The 16,963-nt window shown below is 51.1% G+C and overlaps 1 protein-coding gene across 8 annotated transcripts in view; it reads right to left on the bottom strand.

Annotated features, from left to right (window-relative positions):
- CCNE1 (cyclin E1) overlaps nt 1–16,963 on the bottom strand; it is a 73,051-nt gene continuing 56,088 nt past the window's right edge. For 3 of the 8 annotated variants that reach the window (XM_074314971.1, XM_074314972.1, XM_074314975.1), the window contains 12 exons: nt 10,837–11,005; nt 10,331–10,382; nt 10,131–10,218; nt 9,826–9,894; nt 5,725–5,870; nt 5,508–5,643; nt 2,727–2,873; nt 1,738–1,833; nt 1,396–1,530; nt 1,179–1,290; nt 927–1,084; nt 1–635 (listed from right to left, as the gene is read on the bottom strand). In XM_074314971.1, coding sequence (XP_074171072.1) covers nt 513–635; nt 927–1,084; nt 1,179–1,290; nt 1,396–1,530; nt 1,738–1,833; nt 2,727–2,873; nt 5,508–5,643; nt 5,725–5,870; nt 9,826–9,894; nt 10,131–10,218; nt 10,331–10,353 — 1,233 coding nt within the window. In that variant the 5' untranslated portion in view covers nt 10,354–10,382; nt 10,837–11,005 and the 3' untranslated portion in view covers nt 1–512. The remainder of the gene's footprint in view (nt 636–926; nt 1,085–1,178; nt 1,291–1,395; nt 1,531–1,737; nt 1,834–2,726; nt 2,874–5,507; nt 5,644–5,724; nt 5,871–9,825; nt 9,895–10,130; nt 10,219–10,330; nt 10,383–10,836; nt 11,006–16,963) is intronic. The other 5 variants (XM_074314969.1, XM_074314968.1, XM_074314970.1 and 2 more) reach the window with 3 other exon arrangements.

The raw sequence follows: 16,963 nt of genomic DNA, 5'->3' as shown, positions 1-16,963 counted from the left end.
TGTCTCAGACAGTGTTAACTTTATTAAAAAATGGATAGGCATAGCAGCACTTACAAAAGAACAGTTCATAAAAGGAGTTGTACATTGTCATCTGTGAACGTGGAAGGGCAGCCCCAGCACAGCTGGTTCCAGGTGCCACACCAGACCCTCCCAAGAGACCCTCCCATACACGTGTAGGAACACAACCAGCCCGGAACGGCAGGGAGGCCCCCTGACGTGCGCGCTGTGGCATCCAGCCTTGTCACTGGTGTGAAGTCAGTCGAGTCAAGTGGCACCGACCTTAGCAGCATTTGGAGCACTCGTCGGTGTTCTGGAGGCGGCTGGTGCACTTGACCCACTGAGAGAACCTCTGAGCACTTGACGGAACACTCCTCCCTGTCCAATGTCATCCACAAAAACACACCTCCGTGAAATGTCTATGAAAGCTACCGCGGCCTCCACCGCAGCAGATGGACTGACGGACGAGACCTGGAGCAGGCACTTCACACGACTGTCTCTAGAGAAGGCCGGTGTCACGCTGTTCCCTGCCCACCACTCTGCTTCTTACCGCTGGGTGGCGGGGTGAGGACCCCAGTGGGCACAGGAGATACCCTGTTCTGTTCAGACAAGATGGCTTTCTTTGCTTGGGCTTTGTCCTGTTGATAAGATTGAAAGTGAGGAGCGTTAAAAGGGAACAACGTGTGCTTTTGGCTTAACGTACTGAGTGCTTTTTTTCTATGAAGGTGAGTGAGGTGAAAAACACCAAAGAACAATTTAGAAATCTCTGCTCTACACAATGCTTGAACGCAGCATCTATTGACCACCACTTTTCTTTTTCAAGGAATTAAAAGAATGTCTTTCTCGGCTACCAGAAGCCTGCCTGAAGGAAAGTGCAGAGGAATTCAGGCAGCTTTTAGAATCTGTGGGGGCACAGGACGAGTACTGACCAGCAGGTCCAGGCTGTTCAGGTGGGTCTGGATGTTGTGGGCGTCTTCTGCCGGGACTCCCCTGAACTGCTTCAGTTTTGAACTTCCTGTCTCCCTTATAACCATGGCAAACGGAACCATCCACTTGACACACTTCTCTATATCACACCACTGGTACCCTGCAATGAAAACAAACCTTAGGCTCAACCTGAGGCCAACAAGTGGCTTGTAAGGTAAACACACACCTGTGAATGGACCACACGGCAAACGTACCTGAAACCTTCTGCATCAGTTCAGATGAAGAGAAATGATACAAGGCGGAAGCAGCAAGTACGCCATAGGAGAATTCTAGGCAGCCGACATCCAGGACACAGAGATCTAAAAGCTACGGAGAAGAAAAGAACACTGAAACCGGCAGCAATACACAGCCCTTCTGGAGACGCTGGGCCCACGGGCAGAGCAGGCGCCCCAGCGGGCGGGGGCCACTTGCCTCTGCGATCTGGACGAAGATCTGCTGCGGGTATTGCGGGAGGAGGACTTCATATATGTCATTTAGGTAGGCGACCTGCAAGTAGACATTCAGCCAGGACACAATGGTCAGGGGACTTAAATGCCACTTCAGAGCCTGAGGGAGAACAGAGAGAACAGAGACCAGTGGTTCAGAAAAGGAGGCGACATTCTGCTCCCCTCTGTCCTCTAAAGGGGCTCCAAGGGCAGCCGTGAGCCACGCCACAGTGTCCAGCTGGAAGACACCCAGCCACACTCGCACACTGAACATGGAGACGTGACGTATGCATTTCAAAAAGGACCGGCAAACTAACTTGCAACCTACCTTCATGATGATTAATTCCATGGTAAGAATGTCATCTCCTGAACAAGCCCCGTCTGTAACGTATGCAAACTGGTGCAGCTTGGGAGGGTAGATTTCCTACAGGAGACAGAAGGAAGACACTGCTAGCAACAAGCCAAGCTCTCAGTCTGCACTTGTAACGAACATCCAAACTGTTCCTCTTAGTATGCGGGCACGGAAGGGAAGGGAAGGGAAGGGAGAGGGCGCGTCGATGGGACAAATGCAGGGCCACCCTGTGCTCCAAACTGCATTGGCTGTGAAAAAAGTGTCACACCCACCCTCACCCATCGCTCGATCGATCAATGAGTCAAACTTTCACTCTTTGAGAATATTGAAATTTTCACCTTTTCAATACCTTGGCAACATGTTTGAAAGTTGGGCCCATCCACTTTTCCAATCACATCAAAATTTTAACCCTCTTAGGTCAGAGTTTAATTTTTTTACTGAAAGTAACATCAACCTAAGCATTTTATACATTCACTGCTTCTCTCTCTCCTTGGTTGATTTCTAGCATTTTTTGCATGCGTCTGAACTTTAGAAGGCGTCAAATGAGAACAAGCATGTTTCCCCGAAAATAAGACCTAGCTGGACCATCAGCTCTAATGCGTCTTTTGGAGCAAAAATTAATATAAGACCTGGTCTTATTTTACTATAACATAAGACCAGGTCTTATGTTATATAATATAATATAGTATAATATAATATAATATTAATATAACATAATATAATATAATATAATATAATATAATATATTACCGGGTCTTATATAATATAATATAAGACTGGGTCTTATATTAATTTTTGCTCAAAAATGCGCATTAGAGCTGATTGTCCGGCTAGGTCTTATTTTCGGGGAAACATGCAATTTAGGATATGTATTATCATAGACAAATAATTGACCTCATCCCGTACTCTCAGTGGAGCTCAAGAAACAGCACGTGCTACATAATGGATATTTGACAATCATTTACCTCAAGTTTGGCAGCAATAAATAAAGACGAAATCCCAATAAGCTGTAAAAGTGTTTTTACAACGTCTTGTTGTGTGGCCATGTATCGATCAAAGAAATCCTGTGCCAAGTAAAATGTCTCTCTGTGAAGTTTGTAGACTTCACACACCTGAAACAATATTTAGTAAGTTTAGAACAGTTACTTGAGAAAAACGGAAAGACAAAAACCCTGAGTTTTGGTTCTAGACGGTATTAACGAACCGAGAGAACTTGTTCTCCTGAAAGGATGGTGACCTTGCTTGGCCCTAGGCACATGCAGTGACAAACGGGGACTCGGACGTAAGGACTGCTTAAGAGCAAATGTTGACAGCTGGGGAAAGCAGCATTGTCACCGAAAAACTAGGAATTTTCTCAAAGAGTGGTGCCCCCGTTATAAGTTTCATTACAACTTGAGGAATGAACTAACATATTTCTTCACAACTAGGCAATATCAGTAAAAGTTTAAAAGCTGGAATACACATTTATTTAAAGATTAACCTATCACAAACACTCTTAATCACAAGAGGTGAAAGCTTTTTTAGGAGGCATTAAACAAAAACCTCAGCGACCCAGGTCCTAGTTTAGGCTCTCGCTTGGACACACCCATTTATCTCAGATTACCTCAATGTCAAAATTAGGATAACACCTGCCTTGCCCACCTCACAGGATCATTGGAGGAAAGGCGAAACAGTGTACATGATGGAGTTGGGAAAGACCAAGGAAATATCAGACCTCAACTCATCAGCACACTGCACATATAAACCTGCCATTCCTAAACAGGACATCCCAGAGAAGCGCATTCACGGGCTAACAAGTAGAGAAGGCACCCAGGACAAATGGGACATTACTAGAAAATTCCATCAGTCGCCGAAGAGTACAGTGGACTCTTGACAACATGGATTTGAACTGCACGGGTCCACTTATACAGATTATTTCCCAATAAATACGTACAGTACTGTAAGCATGTTTTCTCTTCCTTATGAATGTCTTAGTAACACTTTCTTTTCTCAGTGTACTTTACTGTATACATAGTATATAACAGATATAATATACTAAACGTGTTAAGCAACTCTTCGCAGTAAGGGTCCCGGTCCGCAGTGGGCTATTAGTTAAGTTTTTGGGGGAGTCAGAAGTTATACATGGAATTTCGACTGTGTGGGGTGGGGGCGCCCCAACACCCGCATTGTCCAAGGGTCAACCGATTGTAAAGTCCAGGTGGAGCCATATTTAGAGTCATGTTTACAAAGTAACACGACGATAGTCCGATTAGTCATGAAACTAGACCTGTTCTGAGGAACAAACTCAGCCCCGCTCCCCAGCTCACAGCAGGTGCATAGCCAGGGTGTCACTGTTTCCGTGTGGACGTCCTGGTGGGCTGGGGGCCAAGGAACTTACGTCTTAACATTGCTGCATACAAGCCTGCCTGCGAGCTGTGGACTCCAGTCAGCCCCTCGCCGACATAAAGGTCACCCTTCTTTCCTAGCCTTTCAGTGCTGTTACTGACAGTTTTGATCGACTTGCAGAGAAACGCATTTGTCCAAAGTCGACGGTACCCTCTGCATTATGTAAAATAGAACCTCTCGGTCCCAGGGCCTTGCGGGCTGGAGCTTGAGACTGAATCGTACTACTTCTGGTGCTGCAAGGACTCAATGTCCCAAAGGGTGCAGAAGGGCCACGTGCCACCGGGCCTGTGCTGGGCGACCACAAGGGCTGCCGCCCTACATGGGCCTGCCAAGGATTCCAGCACAGAAAACGCTGACACTGACATTTCCAGGGATCAGTGAAGAAAAGCAAAGTAAGACTGATAAAAACAGCTACCTTTTCATGCCTACTATGGAAGCGGCATTTCATATACACTATTTGTAATCCACACAAACTCTGCATGGAAAATACCACTAGAAAACGGTACAGATGAGAAAACCAAGGCTCACAGCTGAGTGACTGGTCTAAGGCACACAGATGGCAAGTGGCAGAGGGGACCTGATTCTAGGATGAGCACAACACAACAGGCTTAACACGCAGATTCATCTTCCACGTGGAACCTTCGTGAGACCCATCTGGTGAGATGACCTTCCACGTCACACAAGAAAGCCCCTTTCTTACTCACCCATGGCTTACAGGTGTCTGGGAAGTGTCCCTAAGCAAGGCACTGCTGCGTGCCCCCCCAGTCCCCCCTGAAAGAGGTGCACGACCCATACAACAGTACTTTTCTATGATTAACGAGTATCGATCACAATTTGTAATACTTGTTCTTTTGACCAATTATTTCAGAAAAGTGTGACGGTGGTCAATAAAAGATTTGACTGATACATTTTGTTAGTTAAAAAGGAACAATGTACAAGTTCTGTTAAAGGCAAGCTTGTTCATTTTTTTTGTTTTCTTCTATTTGTTGTTCATATACTTTTAAAACTTACAATATTGGCTACTGAAAAGCTGTTACCTGCATTCCGCTGAGTATGTCTAAAAGCAATTTAATCAACAAAGATCAAATATCAATTTTTACAGTTAATTGGAAAAGACCTTTGCAACTGGTGAAACTCTGATGAAAAACATTAGATGCCAATTTAAAAATATCTAAGGGTCAAAGAAACTCCAGAAATTCTTTGAAGGACAAATGCAAGCCATGTTCAATCATGCTAGTATATGTACCACAGCTTCAGAGACTCAGAATGTGCCAGTGGGATCAAACCCACGAGGAGGTCATGATGGCACAAAAGATTCCGGAAAGGGTCAGCGTTTCCCACTAACAGGGAGAGTGGCTCACCTCCATCAGCCAGTCCAGAAGAATGGCCCGCATTTTCGGCTGCAGGAGAGGGTGCCGCTGTAAAAAGTGCTTGTCCCTTAAGTATGTCCTTTCCTTGTTTACCATGATTTTCCAGACCTCCTCTCGATTTGCCCAGCTACAAGAACAAAAGAGGGGTCAGGTGCAGCCACACACAGCGGCGGCCGCGGGGGCATGGGCGCACTGGGCAGCAGCGTACTTCAGCACGGGCAGGGGAGAGGCTCGGGCAGGCCTGCCGCTGTGAGGCTGGCGCGTGGAGCTCGGGTCCATCAGCTCATCCTCTTCTTTGTCAGGTGTGGGAATCAGGGAGCAGGGGCTTTCACACACTGGATCACTGTCCCAAGGCTGGAAAGGAGAAACACGTTTGATGCAAAGCAGCTCTTTCTACATTCATTGATTTGTAGAGCAGCCAGTAATTCAAAACATGTCTTCACACTGGAGAGCAAGTCCCAGGCCTGAATAGATATTCTGGCCTAAATTAAGATGGTGATGGCGTGGATGAGTAAGAGCCACAGTAATGGCCCCAAGCTTTCACTCACTTCTGTCACAGCTTAGGAGCCCATGGAGGAAAGAGCTAAGAAAACTACAAAGTCAGGAGCATTTTGTCGTTCACACAGCATTCTCATATGTGGTGCGTGAGCAGCACAGCGGGTGCAGGAGGGGTAAGATGAAATGCAAACAGCTCTTACGTTACCAAAAAATACGTATACACACAGATACACTTGCAGCTCAGTAAGACACGGGAATGACTACTGAAGTGTATTGTGCAATTACGTAGTCACAACTCAAAGATTTGTTTTTTATCAAATACAAATAAAAATTTTTTGAAAGTGAGTAGAATTTCCAAAAGGAGTATTTACATAAGCACTCCACATTCATAAGTATAAAAGATCAAAAATATAAATTGCCACCTACAATTAAAGTCTCCCCATTTTAAAACAAAATGTCACATCAAATGTGACATCTTCCTTTGGTTGTAGGACTAGCCAAATACATTACATAATTGGGACTTTTTGTTTTCATAACTCGGAAGAAGACAAAAAGAACACCTGCCCCGTTAAAACCAAATCAAGTAATGGTCACAGGTTCTGTCAGGTTGGTACAAAAGCAACTGCGTTTTAAAAGGTTTTAAAAAAAAAAATTGCAAAAACCGCAATTACTTTTGCACCAACCTAATACTAAGACGACTTTGGAGACAGAGCTTAGATACCCCTGAAGACCTCTGAATCCCGCCCTGAAGCCCTACACCCAAGTAAGACTCAACATTAAGTGAATAAACCATCTTTATAAACCAAAAGGCTTTTCTTTTAAAAATTCCAGATACTTACTTTTATTCAACTTTCAGTATGTGGAAAATACCAAGGTCATTTTGCCATTTAGGAAATTTTCATTTTAAAGCTACTCTGTTTATTGTCCTAGTGTAAAAAGAAGCCTACGATTGATGTATTTTTATTAAATGTATCGGGGTAACATTGGTTAATAACTTTATATAAATTTCAGGTGTACAGTTTTATAATACATCTGAATACGCCATTATGTGCTCCCCACCCAAAGTCCAGTCTCCTTACATCTCCATGGATCTGACCCCCTTTACCTTCATTCCCCTCACCCCCCTGGTAACCACTTCTCTGTTGTCTGTATATGATCGATTTTTTAAATTATAAAATAGTGATTTTGTTGAAGATATGGCAGACAACAATCCTGCCAGCGTGGAAGCACTTTGAAAGTCTGACACTTGTGGCATTTTTTTTTTTTCCTGAAAGCAGAGAAATCATTAATGTTCACTAGAGAAGAGACAACAGAGATGACTATAAATGATCATGGAAACTTGGCTCTAAATCGATCTGAAAACCATGGTACAGGATGGCTGTCACAGCACACGGGCCCCTTTCAGAGGAAGCCACAGCACTTTCAGGGTCCTGAGAAGAGGAAAGCAGGCCCGAGCCCTTCTCCAGCGTCCTGCACAGAACTGGGCATGCAAATCAGCCACGACAGCTCTTGCCAACAGCTGCTGGGGGGCACCCTCCTCTTCCAGTCCCAGCACAGTGCACTGGGAGCATTTCCTCGACTCAAAAAGGGTCACGTTACAACTGCTTTAGTTGCTCTTCATTCAAGAATGAATTCTAGCTCTGAAGGCGGAAGCTGGGTGCCACCCTCTACAGCTGGACGGCTGGATAGCTGAGAGCAGGCCTTTGGAGACGAACTGGTAGCAGTTTCCAGCCTGCAGCTCACAAACTGAGGGAACCACAAGCAGACACATGGTTCCCAAAGTTGGCCTTTTCAGGAGCCAGTGTATAAGTCTGGGTCCTGTAACTTGGAGTGTGTACATGTTTCAAAGGAAGCAGATCAGACTTTAGGGAGGAGTGAGATAATAGCAAGAGACCAATCACGATGATTCCTAACTGCCCCGACTCCTGATGCCACTTTTAATTAATACAACTACCTTATGCAAAATTACGTTCTGAGAAGTAACAGAAAGTTCAGGATTCCACTTGAATACAAAAAGTTGCATCTCATGCAAAAAATGGATATATGAAGTGGACTTTAGACAAAAGGGTATTCTTTTCATTCATTAAGTCAGGTCCAGGGTAAGACTCAAAGGTTCCCTGTGGTCTTGATGAAGCCGTTACATGGAGCTTGGCATGACGGTTACAAGCCACTGAAGGCTGCTGTACTGCGCTGAACTATGGTAATGGTGCCATTCTGTGGAGTTAACAGGCAGAAAGGCTCTGTTACCCCAAACTTCTGGCTTCATGAGTCAGCATCAAGACAACTGCTCCATAAATGGGTGGATAATTTTTAAGCTATCTACTCTACAAAACATGCAGAAACCTGTTGTCATTAATCTCTGGACAACCATGAAGACACCTTCCAGTGGGAAATAACCTGGCTATTCACATATCACAACTGTCACCTTTCCACAGGCCAGGGACAGGGCCACAGCTCCGTCTTAGCAGCCCAGGTGCCACTCGGGAGATGTCAGAACAGAAACTACCTAAAGCGCCAAGAACTCAATATGGACAGCTTTGCTTCACCTCAGTTGGAAATTTCAATTCAAAGCACAGCTGGGCAAATAACCAATCTTGCATTTCACAAAGTGGAGGTCCATTTTATCATACCACAAAAATCAACTTGCTTGGTTTGAAAATGAGAAAAAGAAGGAACTTGGGATGCACTATCTTATTTCCTTTCCTAAAGTGATGTATTTTTTCTTCTAAGAGAGAAGGAAATCATCAGCCCCTATTATGCAATGGAACCGCCCCACAAATGCTAATCACTAGGGTCTTCCATGCAGTGGCACTTACTGCACACCGTGTGGCCCAGCAGTTCGAAGCCCTTCCCTCTCCCACGCTCAGCTGCCATGGCTGATGCACACCCACTGCCCACATGGTCAGGACACTGCGTTCAGCCCAGGCTCTAGCTACTCAGCTTTCATCTGTGCTCGGGTCAGAAGGCCTACTCGGCCGGTTTGGAGAGAGGCTGCCTTCCCTGCTGGAGCCGTAACTACAGTCTCCAGCCATTTCTGGAGGTAGACAGATAACACAAGCTTTTTCTGCCAGGAACTTCTGATATTATAATGATATCATGAGCATGCAGGAAATTTGGCGGGAAGTCCGTGAAGGAGGGGCAGGAGACATGAGATAGTCAACAAAAAAGTGTTGAAACACACATATCATTACACAGAATGTTCCACTAATACTCTGACAGAGGCCAGGTCGAGCCCCAGACAGCAGTGACCACACTGTAGGTAATTGCTGGAGGGGCTGGAAAAACTTCCGGGGGGGGGGGGCTGGGCGGGTTTAAACCTGACCTAAAGGCAGTAGGAGGGGTCAGGGAGGTCCTTGAGCACCAGGAGGAAAAAACACAAGTGTGGGTTGGGGAGAAGCCGTTCTTATGAACACACACAAACCCCCATTATCACAGTTACCCACAGAGCTGTGTCAGGGGCCCTCCCCCATCCCATCCCCCCCTTTGCCAGAATAGAGACAAGGCTGTAGGATAGACAGCCTGCTTTGCACAGGGCTCTGGGTTAACTTCTTCCTGAGTCTCAGCTTCCTCAAGGGCGAAAGGGGAGAACTGAGTTATTTGATGTCCATTCTGGTTCCTCCAGACATCAGCACATATTTGGAACACAGGACCTTCCTGGAATCCCAAGACTGGCAGAGGTCAGTGCCCACTGACAGGCATGGTGCTCAACCATGGGGAAAAACCCTTCCCCAAGAGGCAAGGCTATATGAGACCCAACTCTCCCAGGAGAAGCAGGAGGCGCTCTACTGAGCCCGTCAGCAAGCGAACCTACCTGAGTGCCACACTGGCTTCTCACAGTCCTGTCAATTTTGGCAATTTCTTCATCAGGATCTTGCAAAAACTAACATAAAACCATCCCCAAGGAAACACACCAAACAATCCAAAGACAAAAACACAAAAGAGAGGAGAAAAAGAAAGTTGGTTAGGAAATGGGCAAATTGGTTAGGCTAGGGCTATTTCTGCAAACCGGACCACCCCTCAACGTATCCCTCCATCAGTAAATGTGGGCAGAGCCCAGCCTGGCACCTAGGTAAGATGAGGGGGCTATCCACCCCCACCTGTCTCCTTTGTACTCACAACGGCCACATTTGCCTTCCTCTTCCTGGAGCGAACAGAGACATCGGTGCAGCTTTCCTCTTTCATGGTACCCGGCTCCTTGGCATCCCTGCAAAGCCGGGGTGGCACAGAGGTTAAGGGTGAGTTGTCCCCAGAGAAGGGCCCACCCTTCCCCCACCGCCGCACACCCTTCCCTTCCCGGCAGTGGCAGGGCCACTCACCTCTCCCTCCGCTCCCTCGGCATGGCGCAGGGCGCGGGATCACACCTCAGGCCTGGGGGGCACGAAGCAGGCATTGGGGTGAGGACGACCGGCGGAGGGGACCAGAGCCCGCCGGCCCGCCCCGGACACCCCTCCCCCTCCCGCGCGGGCGGCGGCGGGAGCCTCCTGGGCGGGTCGGGAAAATGGCCGATGGGCCCGGGGTGGCTTGTCACCCGCGGCGCCGCCAGCAGCCCGCGATACCGGGCCCGAACCCGGGGTGGGGGGGCTCGGACGCCCCGGAAACGCTTGCCGGCCCATCGCCTCCCTCGGCACCCGCGCTGCCTCGGTCTCCCCTCCACACTCCCTCTAGCCCGTCTCTGGGCCACCCTGCCCAGGCACCCCGCGCTGACGCCTCCGGGCACCCGGCGACCCTGCCTCGCCCCACCCCCACCCCCACCCCGGCCCGGCCCGGGCGCTCCGGGAGTCCTCGCCCGCCGCGCCGTCCGCAGCCCGTGGCGGGCCCTTACCCGAAGCCGTGTCCGCGACAGGCAAGCGGCACGCGCCGAGGCCGGGGGCAGGCAGGCGGCAGAGGCGAGCGGGAAGCCGGGAGGCGGGAGGCGGCGGCGGGCGAGCGCGCGGCGGTGGCGGGATCCGCGCCTGCCCCCTACACAGCGCTGGCGGTCGAGCCGGCTGCTCCTGCGCCCGGCGAAGAGCGGGACATTTAAAAATCTCTGCGCGCGGAACCGGCCCCCGGCCCGCCCTCGCGCCCTCCCGCCACCCTCCGCCCCGCCCCGCCGGCCCCGGGCCCGCCCCGCCGCCGCCCTCAGCACCGCCCGCCGCAGCGCAGGCCCGCGGAGGCGCCGGGCCGCTGGGGCGGGCGGGGCCGGGCGGGCGGGCCCAGTGACAGGGCCTGCGCGGGGCGGGACGCGGGAGGCCGGCCGACGCGCGCGGGCGGGGGCGGGGCCGCGCCGGGCGGACGCGGTGGAGGTCTGGCGCGAGCGGGGCGGAGGGTGGGCCGGGGGCGGGGCCCGGCCGCGCTGGAGCGGCAAAAAGCCGCGTGGCGGGCGCCGGGCGGATGTAAACACGGCTGGCGGCGCGAGTTCGGGCCCGGCCGCGGTCCGGCCTAGTCGGACCAGGGTTGGGGCCGCGGTCCCACCGTTCGTCCTCCTGCCGTGCGCGCGCACTGTCCCTCCTTCCAGGTCCTCTCCGCCCTGAGACGCAGGGCTCTGGGCCCTGAGTCGGGGCCAGGATGTGCCCAAGGTCACAGCGCCAGGTCGCTGGGCCTAGAACCAGGGCCTCCAGCGGGTCGCTGGGTCTGGGTCCCCTGTGGAACAGCTGTTATTCTTGGGCGCACGTCCCTCCATCTTTCCGTGCGTGTATGGCTGCATGCATGCATTCATCATTCCTTCATTCGACTAATAGTCAAGTCCCTTCCATGCGTGCCCCTGCCCCGCAAACCTATGTGAGCATCAGGCGACCTCTGGGACTCTGGGACTCCACGGGGCCCTCTCGAGCTTAAAGCCTTTTGAGTGTTCGCCATCAGCCTGAGGATCAAATCCACAGCCCCTGCCTTGACCTCCAGGGCACTACATGAACTGGCCCTCAGCCCCGCACACCTCCCCTTTAACCCCTCCCCTCACAGCTCAGGCCACCCGCTGTCCTTTCTCACCTCAGGGACTTGGAGCCTGTTGTCACCTGCTCTGGCCCCCTTGGGCTGCTCCTCCTTCCTGAGGACTTCAAGGTCTGCAGTGACCCTTTAACCTAGCGCCCGGCTCTCCCCAGGAGCTTCTCTCCACCCTATCGCCCTGCTGCAGGTCCTTCCCAGCACTTGCCACCACGTGTCTCTTGCTCCTTGGTTTTTGCCTCGTTCGGTGTCCCTCTCCCTACCTTGTCTGTCTCATTCCATAGTGCTGGAGGAAAGGAGACACTTCAATCCTATTTGTGAATGAATGACTGAAAACCATACATGGACCAAAACTTGTAGAGCTTGCTGGCTCGTGAGAGAGGCAGATATAGAATAATGTAACTTGAAAGTACCTTCTGTTCTCAATTTCTAGAAGCCTGTAGCAGAGGGCTCAAAGCACTCCCAGGTCTTTCCTGCTGTACAGTCTCAGTTTTGCTCTCTGACCCCCACTCCCTCATGATTGTCTTCTTGATGTTAGAGCCTGGGTCTTATTGAAGAGGCTAAGTTGTGTCACCTCCACAAAGACTCTGCTAGCAGATTGTTGACCTTTCAGGGGCTCTGAGGTCAAGGCTGCTGAGGTGACTTGCTCAAGTTGGCTTAGGTAGGCTGGAGCTATACGCTTACAATCTGTGTACTTTACTGTTATACTTTAAGAAACAATTTAAATTTTTTTCAAAAAAGAATTAAAACAAAGTAAAGCAAGACTTTAATAATCCCTGCTTACTTGGGAGCTTACAGTCTGGAAGGAAGGAAGTCAGCGGCAGTACAGACTGATAACGAAAATCCTGGGGGATAAAACTTCACGTGGAGTAGGGGGTTGGGAGCATCCAACCTCCTTTTGGTTGCCAAGAAGGCTGCATGGAGGAAGCAGCATGTAAGCGAGAAAGATGAACGAGTTTGGCAGAGGCAATAGAAAAGAAATGTCTGAGGCAGCGGAAACATCCTGCACAAAGGCTTGGAGACTTTTGAAGTTATGGATGGCCACTCGTCTGGGGCAGCTCACCTTTGGCTGTTTGGGTTCATTTCATGATGCACCTGCAACAGGTTCAGAGTGTCCATGCATGGGCTCAGCCTTGAGGGAGACTGTGGATGGGACTAGAGGTGGTAAACCAGCTGCTGAGGGGGGAAGGCAGCAGCTTTGGGAAAGAGCCTTAACAGCTTCTTGGTGCCTCAATTTCCTCATCTGTAAAGTGGGGTGATTCAAATTATCCCAACCTCTAGGGTTCCTGTATTAATGCCCATAATGCATTTGCAACAGTATCTAGCCAGTAGTACGTGCTCACTAGGATTAACCATGATTATGCATAAAGACATTTAGGTTTAGCACCAATGATGGTGGGAGGGTTAGGACAGGAGCCAGGATACCAGGGTTAAGGAGAAGTGAGCACATGGGGGTTGCCAGTGGGAAGTCCTTCCCAGATCGGATCCCTTAACCTGGGGCCCCCAGACAGTTTTCAGGGGCCCAGGAAACTGCCTGCAGACAGTGCCAGCCCATTGTGTGCCCTTTCCTGGGCAGCTGATGCATAACTTTTACCAGCTCCTTAAACACACCTGACAGAAAGGTAAGGAGCGCTGCTGCTGGAGAGGGTTGGTCAGGGAAGGCGTAGGCTGTGGAACTGGCAGGGGCCATGCTGTCAAGCAGAGCTGGACAACTGTACCTGCCTGGCTGGGTCAAAGGAGGGGCTCTTGTGCAGCTCCAGACTGGAATACCAGAAGAAGAGGGGCTAGACTGGCTGCACCAGTGTGAGCTGTGGGTGGGGTCCACGCAAGGTGAGCAGGCCCCTCGAGTGTGGGAAGGCCCTGGAGGCATGGCTCCTGTCCTCCCTCAGCCCTAGAAATCAGTGTGCACAGGCCTGCCAGGTCAGCGGGAGTCGAGGACCCCAATCTATGCTCCCCAAGTCTTTATTACCATTTAGATCAAGCTGACACTGCTGTGGACTCCAAGGTGGAGAGACTGGCTACCCAATGGGTGGTCCCTCCTTGATCTAACCCCCTTTACACTGGAGAGTAAGTCCAGTCAATACTTCTTTAAACAGAGGCTGTGATCAGTTAAAACGCTCCTGAAAATTAAACTTGACCTTTAAACTTAATGTATGATAGAGCCATGAGCTGACATTTATGGATTCTATGCTAAGCCCAGGGTTGCCAGAAACAGAGACTAATTTGAAGACACTTCAAGGAGTGGGGGTGTGTGACCAGGTTGGGGGCCAGTTATGTAGCAATAGGCTACCCCCACAGAGTGGGCTAAGACACAGGAGGGCAATGATCTGTGTCTGACCACCATATCCCCAGCTTTCACTTAAATCTCATTTTGGGTTTTCTGAAGACAGGCACAGCTGCAAGACTTAGAGGGTGGGGTGGGGGGATGGCTTGGAGAGAGAAGGCCTTGGTATGTTCCTTCTGGTCAGGGACTCACATTTTCCTTGAAGCACCACCCTCTGCACTTTGATGGGGTGGGGTCCTGGCCAACCAGAGTACCACATTCCTGACCATGTGATTGGTTCAGGGGTAGGCACATGACCCAAGCTGGGCCAATGAAAATCCTTCGGTGTTGCTAAGCTGCCAGGAAGTGGGCCTGGAACCAGGAGGCCATCTTGCTACTCAGGGTGACCTTCCTTGGAGGGAAGTCCTTCCTCAGGGGAGCAGAGCCAAAGGTGAGGGGAAGCAGGCTTCTGATTCGTTGAGTTCCTGGATCCAATCAAGCTCAAGACCAGATTACTAGGAACTTTCTGGATGCTGGAGCCAATTATGTATTTTCACGTATTCACTTAGCCTGTTGGGGTTGGGTTTCTCCTGACTTGGGACCAAGAGAGTCGTGGGTGGCGTGGGTGAAGGAAAGGGTGAGGCGCTGTCACGCTGTGTCCGTTTGCGACCCCGCGGCTCGCAGTGGCCCTCCAGCCCACGCGGCCCTTGTCTATAGTCAGTCGGTCACCGCCGGCCTGGTTCGGGGCTGCCAGGCTGGGCACTGGCACAGCTCCCCGGGAACCGACTTCGCCAGCGACGTTCCTCGCCCCTCGCGTGTGTCAGTCACCTTGGCACACGCTTATTAGTCAGCCTGGCGGCCTCAGAGGCCGTGTCCCCAGTCACATGCTAGTGGGCCTGGGGTGGACGGGCGTGACCCTGCCTTCTAGGAGCCCCCAAGGGCATCGTGGACACTCTGGGGGCCAGTGGACACTGAACGGGACTGACGCCACACGTGACTGGACAGAGGTCACAAACAGGCAGAATATTAGCAGAAAATTGAACTCCTGTCTGCGTGAGGGTTTCTGACTCGGGCGACAGGGTGGTTTGGCAACGCTGGGCCCACATGTGTGCAGCACAGCAGCGTGCGGCTGGCCTGCGTGGGGCTGGGGCCAGCGTGGCCCTGTGGTTGCCTGACACTGAGAGCCGACCTGGCATTCGGAACTGACTCAGAGCCTGCAGCGTGGTGTCGGGGGCGAGGGAGGCTCAGGATTAAACAAACGAGGAGAGAAGGAAGACGGCACTGCGCAGGGGACAGGCTGGCAGGAGCCCAGGCCTGGAGGCCTGAGCGTTTCCTAGAGCCCAGCACAAGGTCTGGACAGCCACCTTTGCGGAATAAATAGGTGGGCGGATGAATGAATGAGGGCAAAGGTGAGAGGTACAGAAAGCTTTTTCCAGATGGTGACAGGAAGCTAGGAGGCAGGGGCACGGAGTGGGGGCACATTCTTTTGCTGGGGCCCGCATGGGGCTGGTATCAGGGACTCCAGGGCTCAGCAAGGAGCCCCCCAGTGTGCGGCCGGGGCTTCCCCACCTCCCACCCTCTCTTCTCCCCCATCTGAGAGCCTCTGTACCTTCAGCCTTTCACTACGAATAATATTTCCCACTTCAGTCTGTTTGAAAAGGAAAACATACTGTCCCTCCCCCAAATGGAAAGCCAGCATCACAGCCACAAAGAGAAGGGAGGCGTCAAAGTGTTCTTAACTGCACAGGCGACAATGTGCGGCGGGTCATGCCAGGTCCGAGCTCTCTGTTCAAAATAGGGGTGATTGTATGATTCCACGTTGATGAGGTGCCTGGGTCGTCAGATTCATAGAGACAGAAAGTGGAAGTGTGGTCCCCAGGGCTGGGGGTGGGGGGGGGGGAGTCAGTGTTTAAGGGGACAGGGTTTCACTTTTGTCAAATGAAAGAGTTCAGTAGATGGATGGTGGTGATGGTTGCACAACAATGTTAATGTGTAAAATGCCACTGAACCAGATACTTAATATGGTTAAGGTGGTAAATTTTACGTTATGTGTACTATTTTACCAGTTTTTTTAAAAAGGAGCTGAGCAAACATTCAAGGGGGTGTCAAAGCCATCTCAGCGGCAGAGGCTTCCTCCTTGACAAAGCAGAGTGTGTGAAAGAGAATTGGAAGGAATGACTCACTGTGTGACCTGCTATTATTTAAATGAATAGATGAAACTGGTCAGAGCAAGGAAAGGGAGGCACAGAGGAGCCCGGCTGGCTGGCCACGGGGATGCGTTCTGGGGGCCTGAAGGCTGAACCAAGCGTCCTGCACGCAGGACGCTCTGCCCTTTGGAGGAGAAAAGCAGCCCACCTGTGGGTCATCACAAAACAGCAAGAGGAATGCCTGCGGGGAAGGGACCAGATCCAACCCGGGGGGGAGGGGCAGGAAGGGGAGTCACTGAAACTGTCTTTGTCAAGGCCACCAATGCCCTCCATCTCCCCCACTGCAAAGGGCATCTTTCAGGCTTCATTGCACAGCCCTCTCAGGAGTGCTGGGCTTGGCGGCCCATCCCGTCTTCCTGAGAACACCAGTGTGCTCTCTGCCTCCTCCCAGCGGCCTCCTCAGGGCCGACCCCCTCCTCCTCCAGGTAAGCATGGCTGATTCTCCAAATGCTCCCTCCCCAGGGGGTCTTACACCTCCAGCCCACACCTCTGCCCTGCCCATTTGCCGGATCCCAGGCCTCAGTGTAAGATGCCTCAGGGTTTCCCCCCATCCATCCCAC

The sequence above is a fragment of the Rhinolophus sinicus genome, linkage group LG11 (genome assembly GCF_036562045.2).
Source record: "Rhinolophus sinicus isolate RSC01 linkage group LG11, ASM3656204v1, whole genome shotgun sequence".
Lineage (NCBI taxonomy): Eukaryota > Metazoa > Chordata > Mammalia > Chiroptera > Rhinolophidae > Rhinolophus > Rhinolophus sinicus.
Note: the sequence above shows the minus strand (reverse complement) of the source record. Positions and strands in the feature narration are given on the sequence as shown.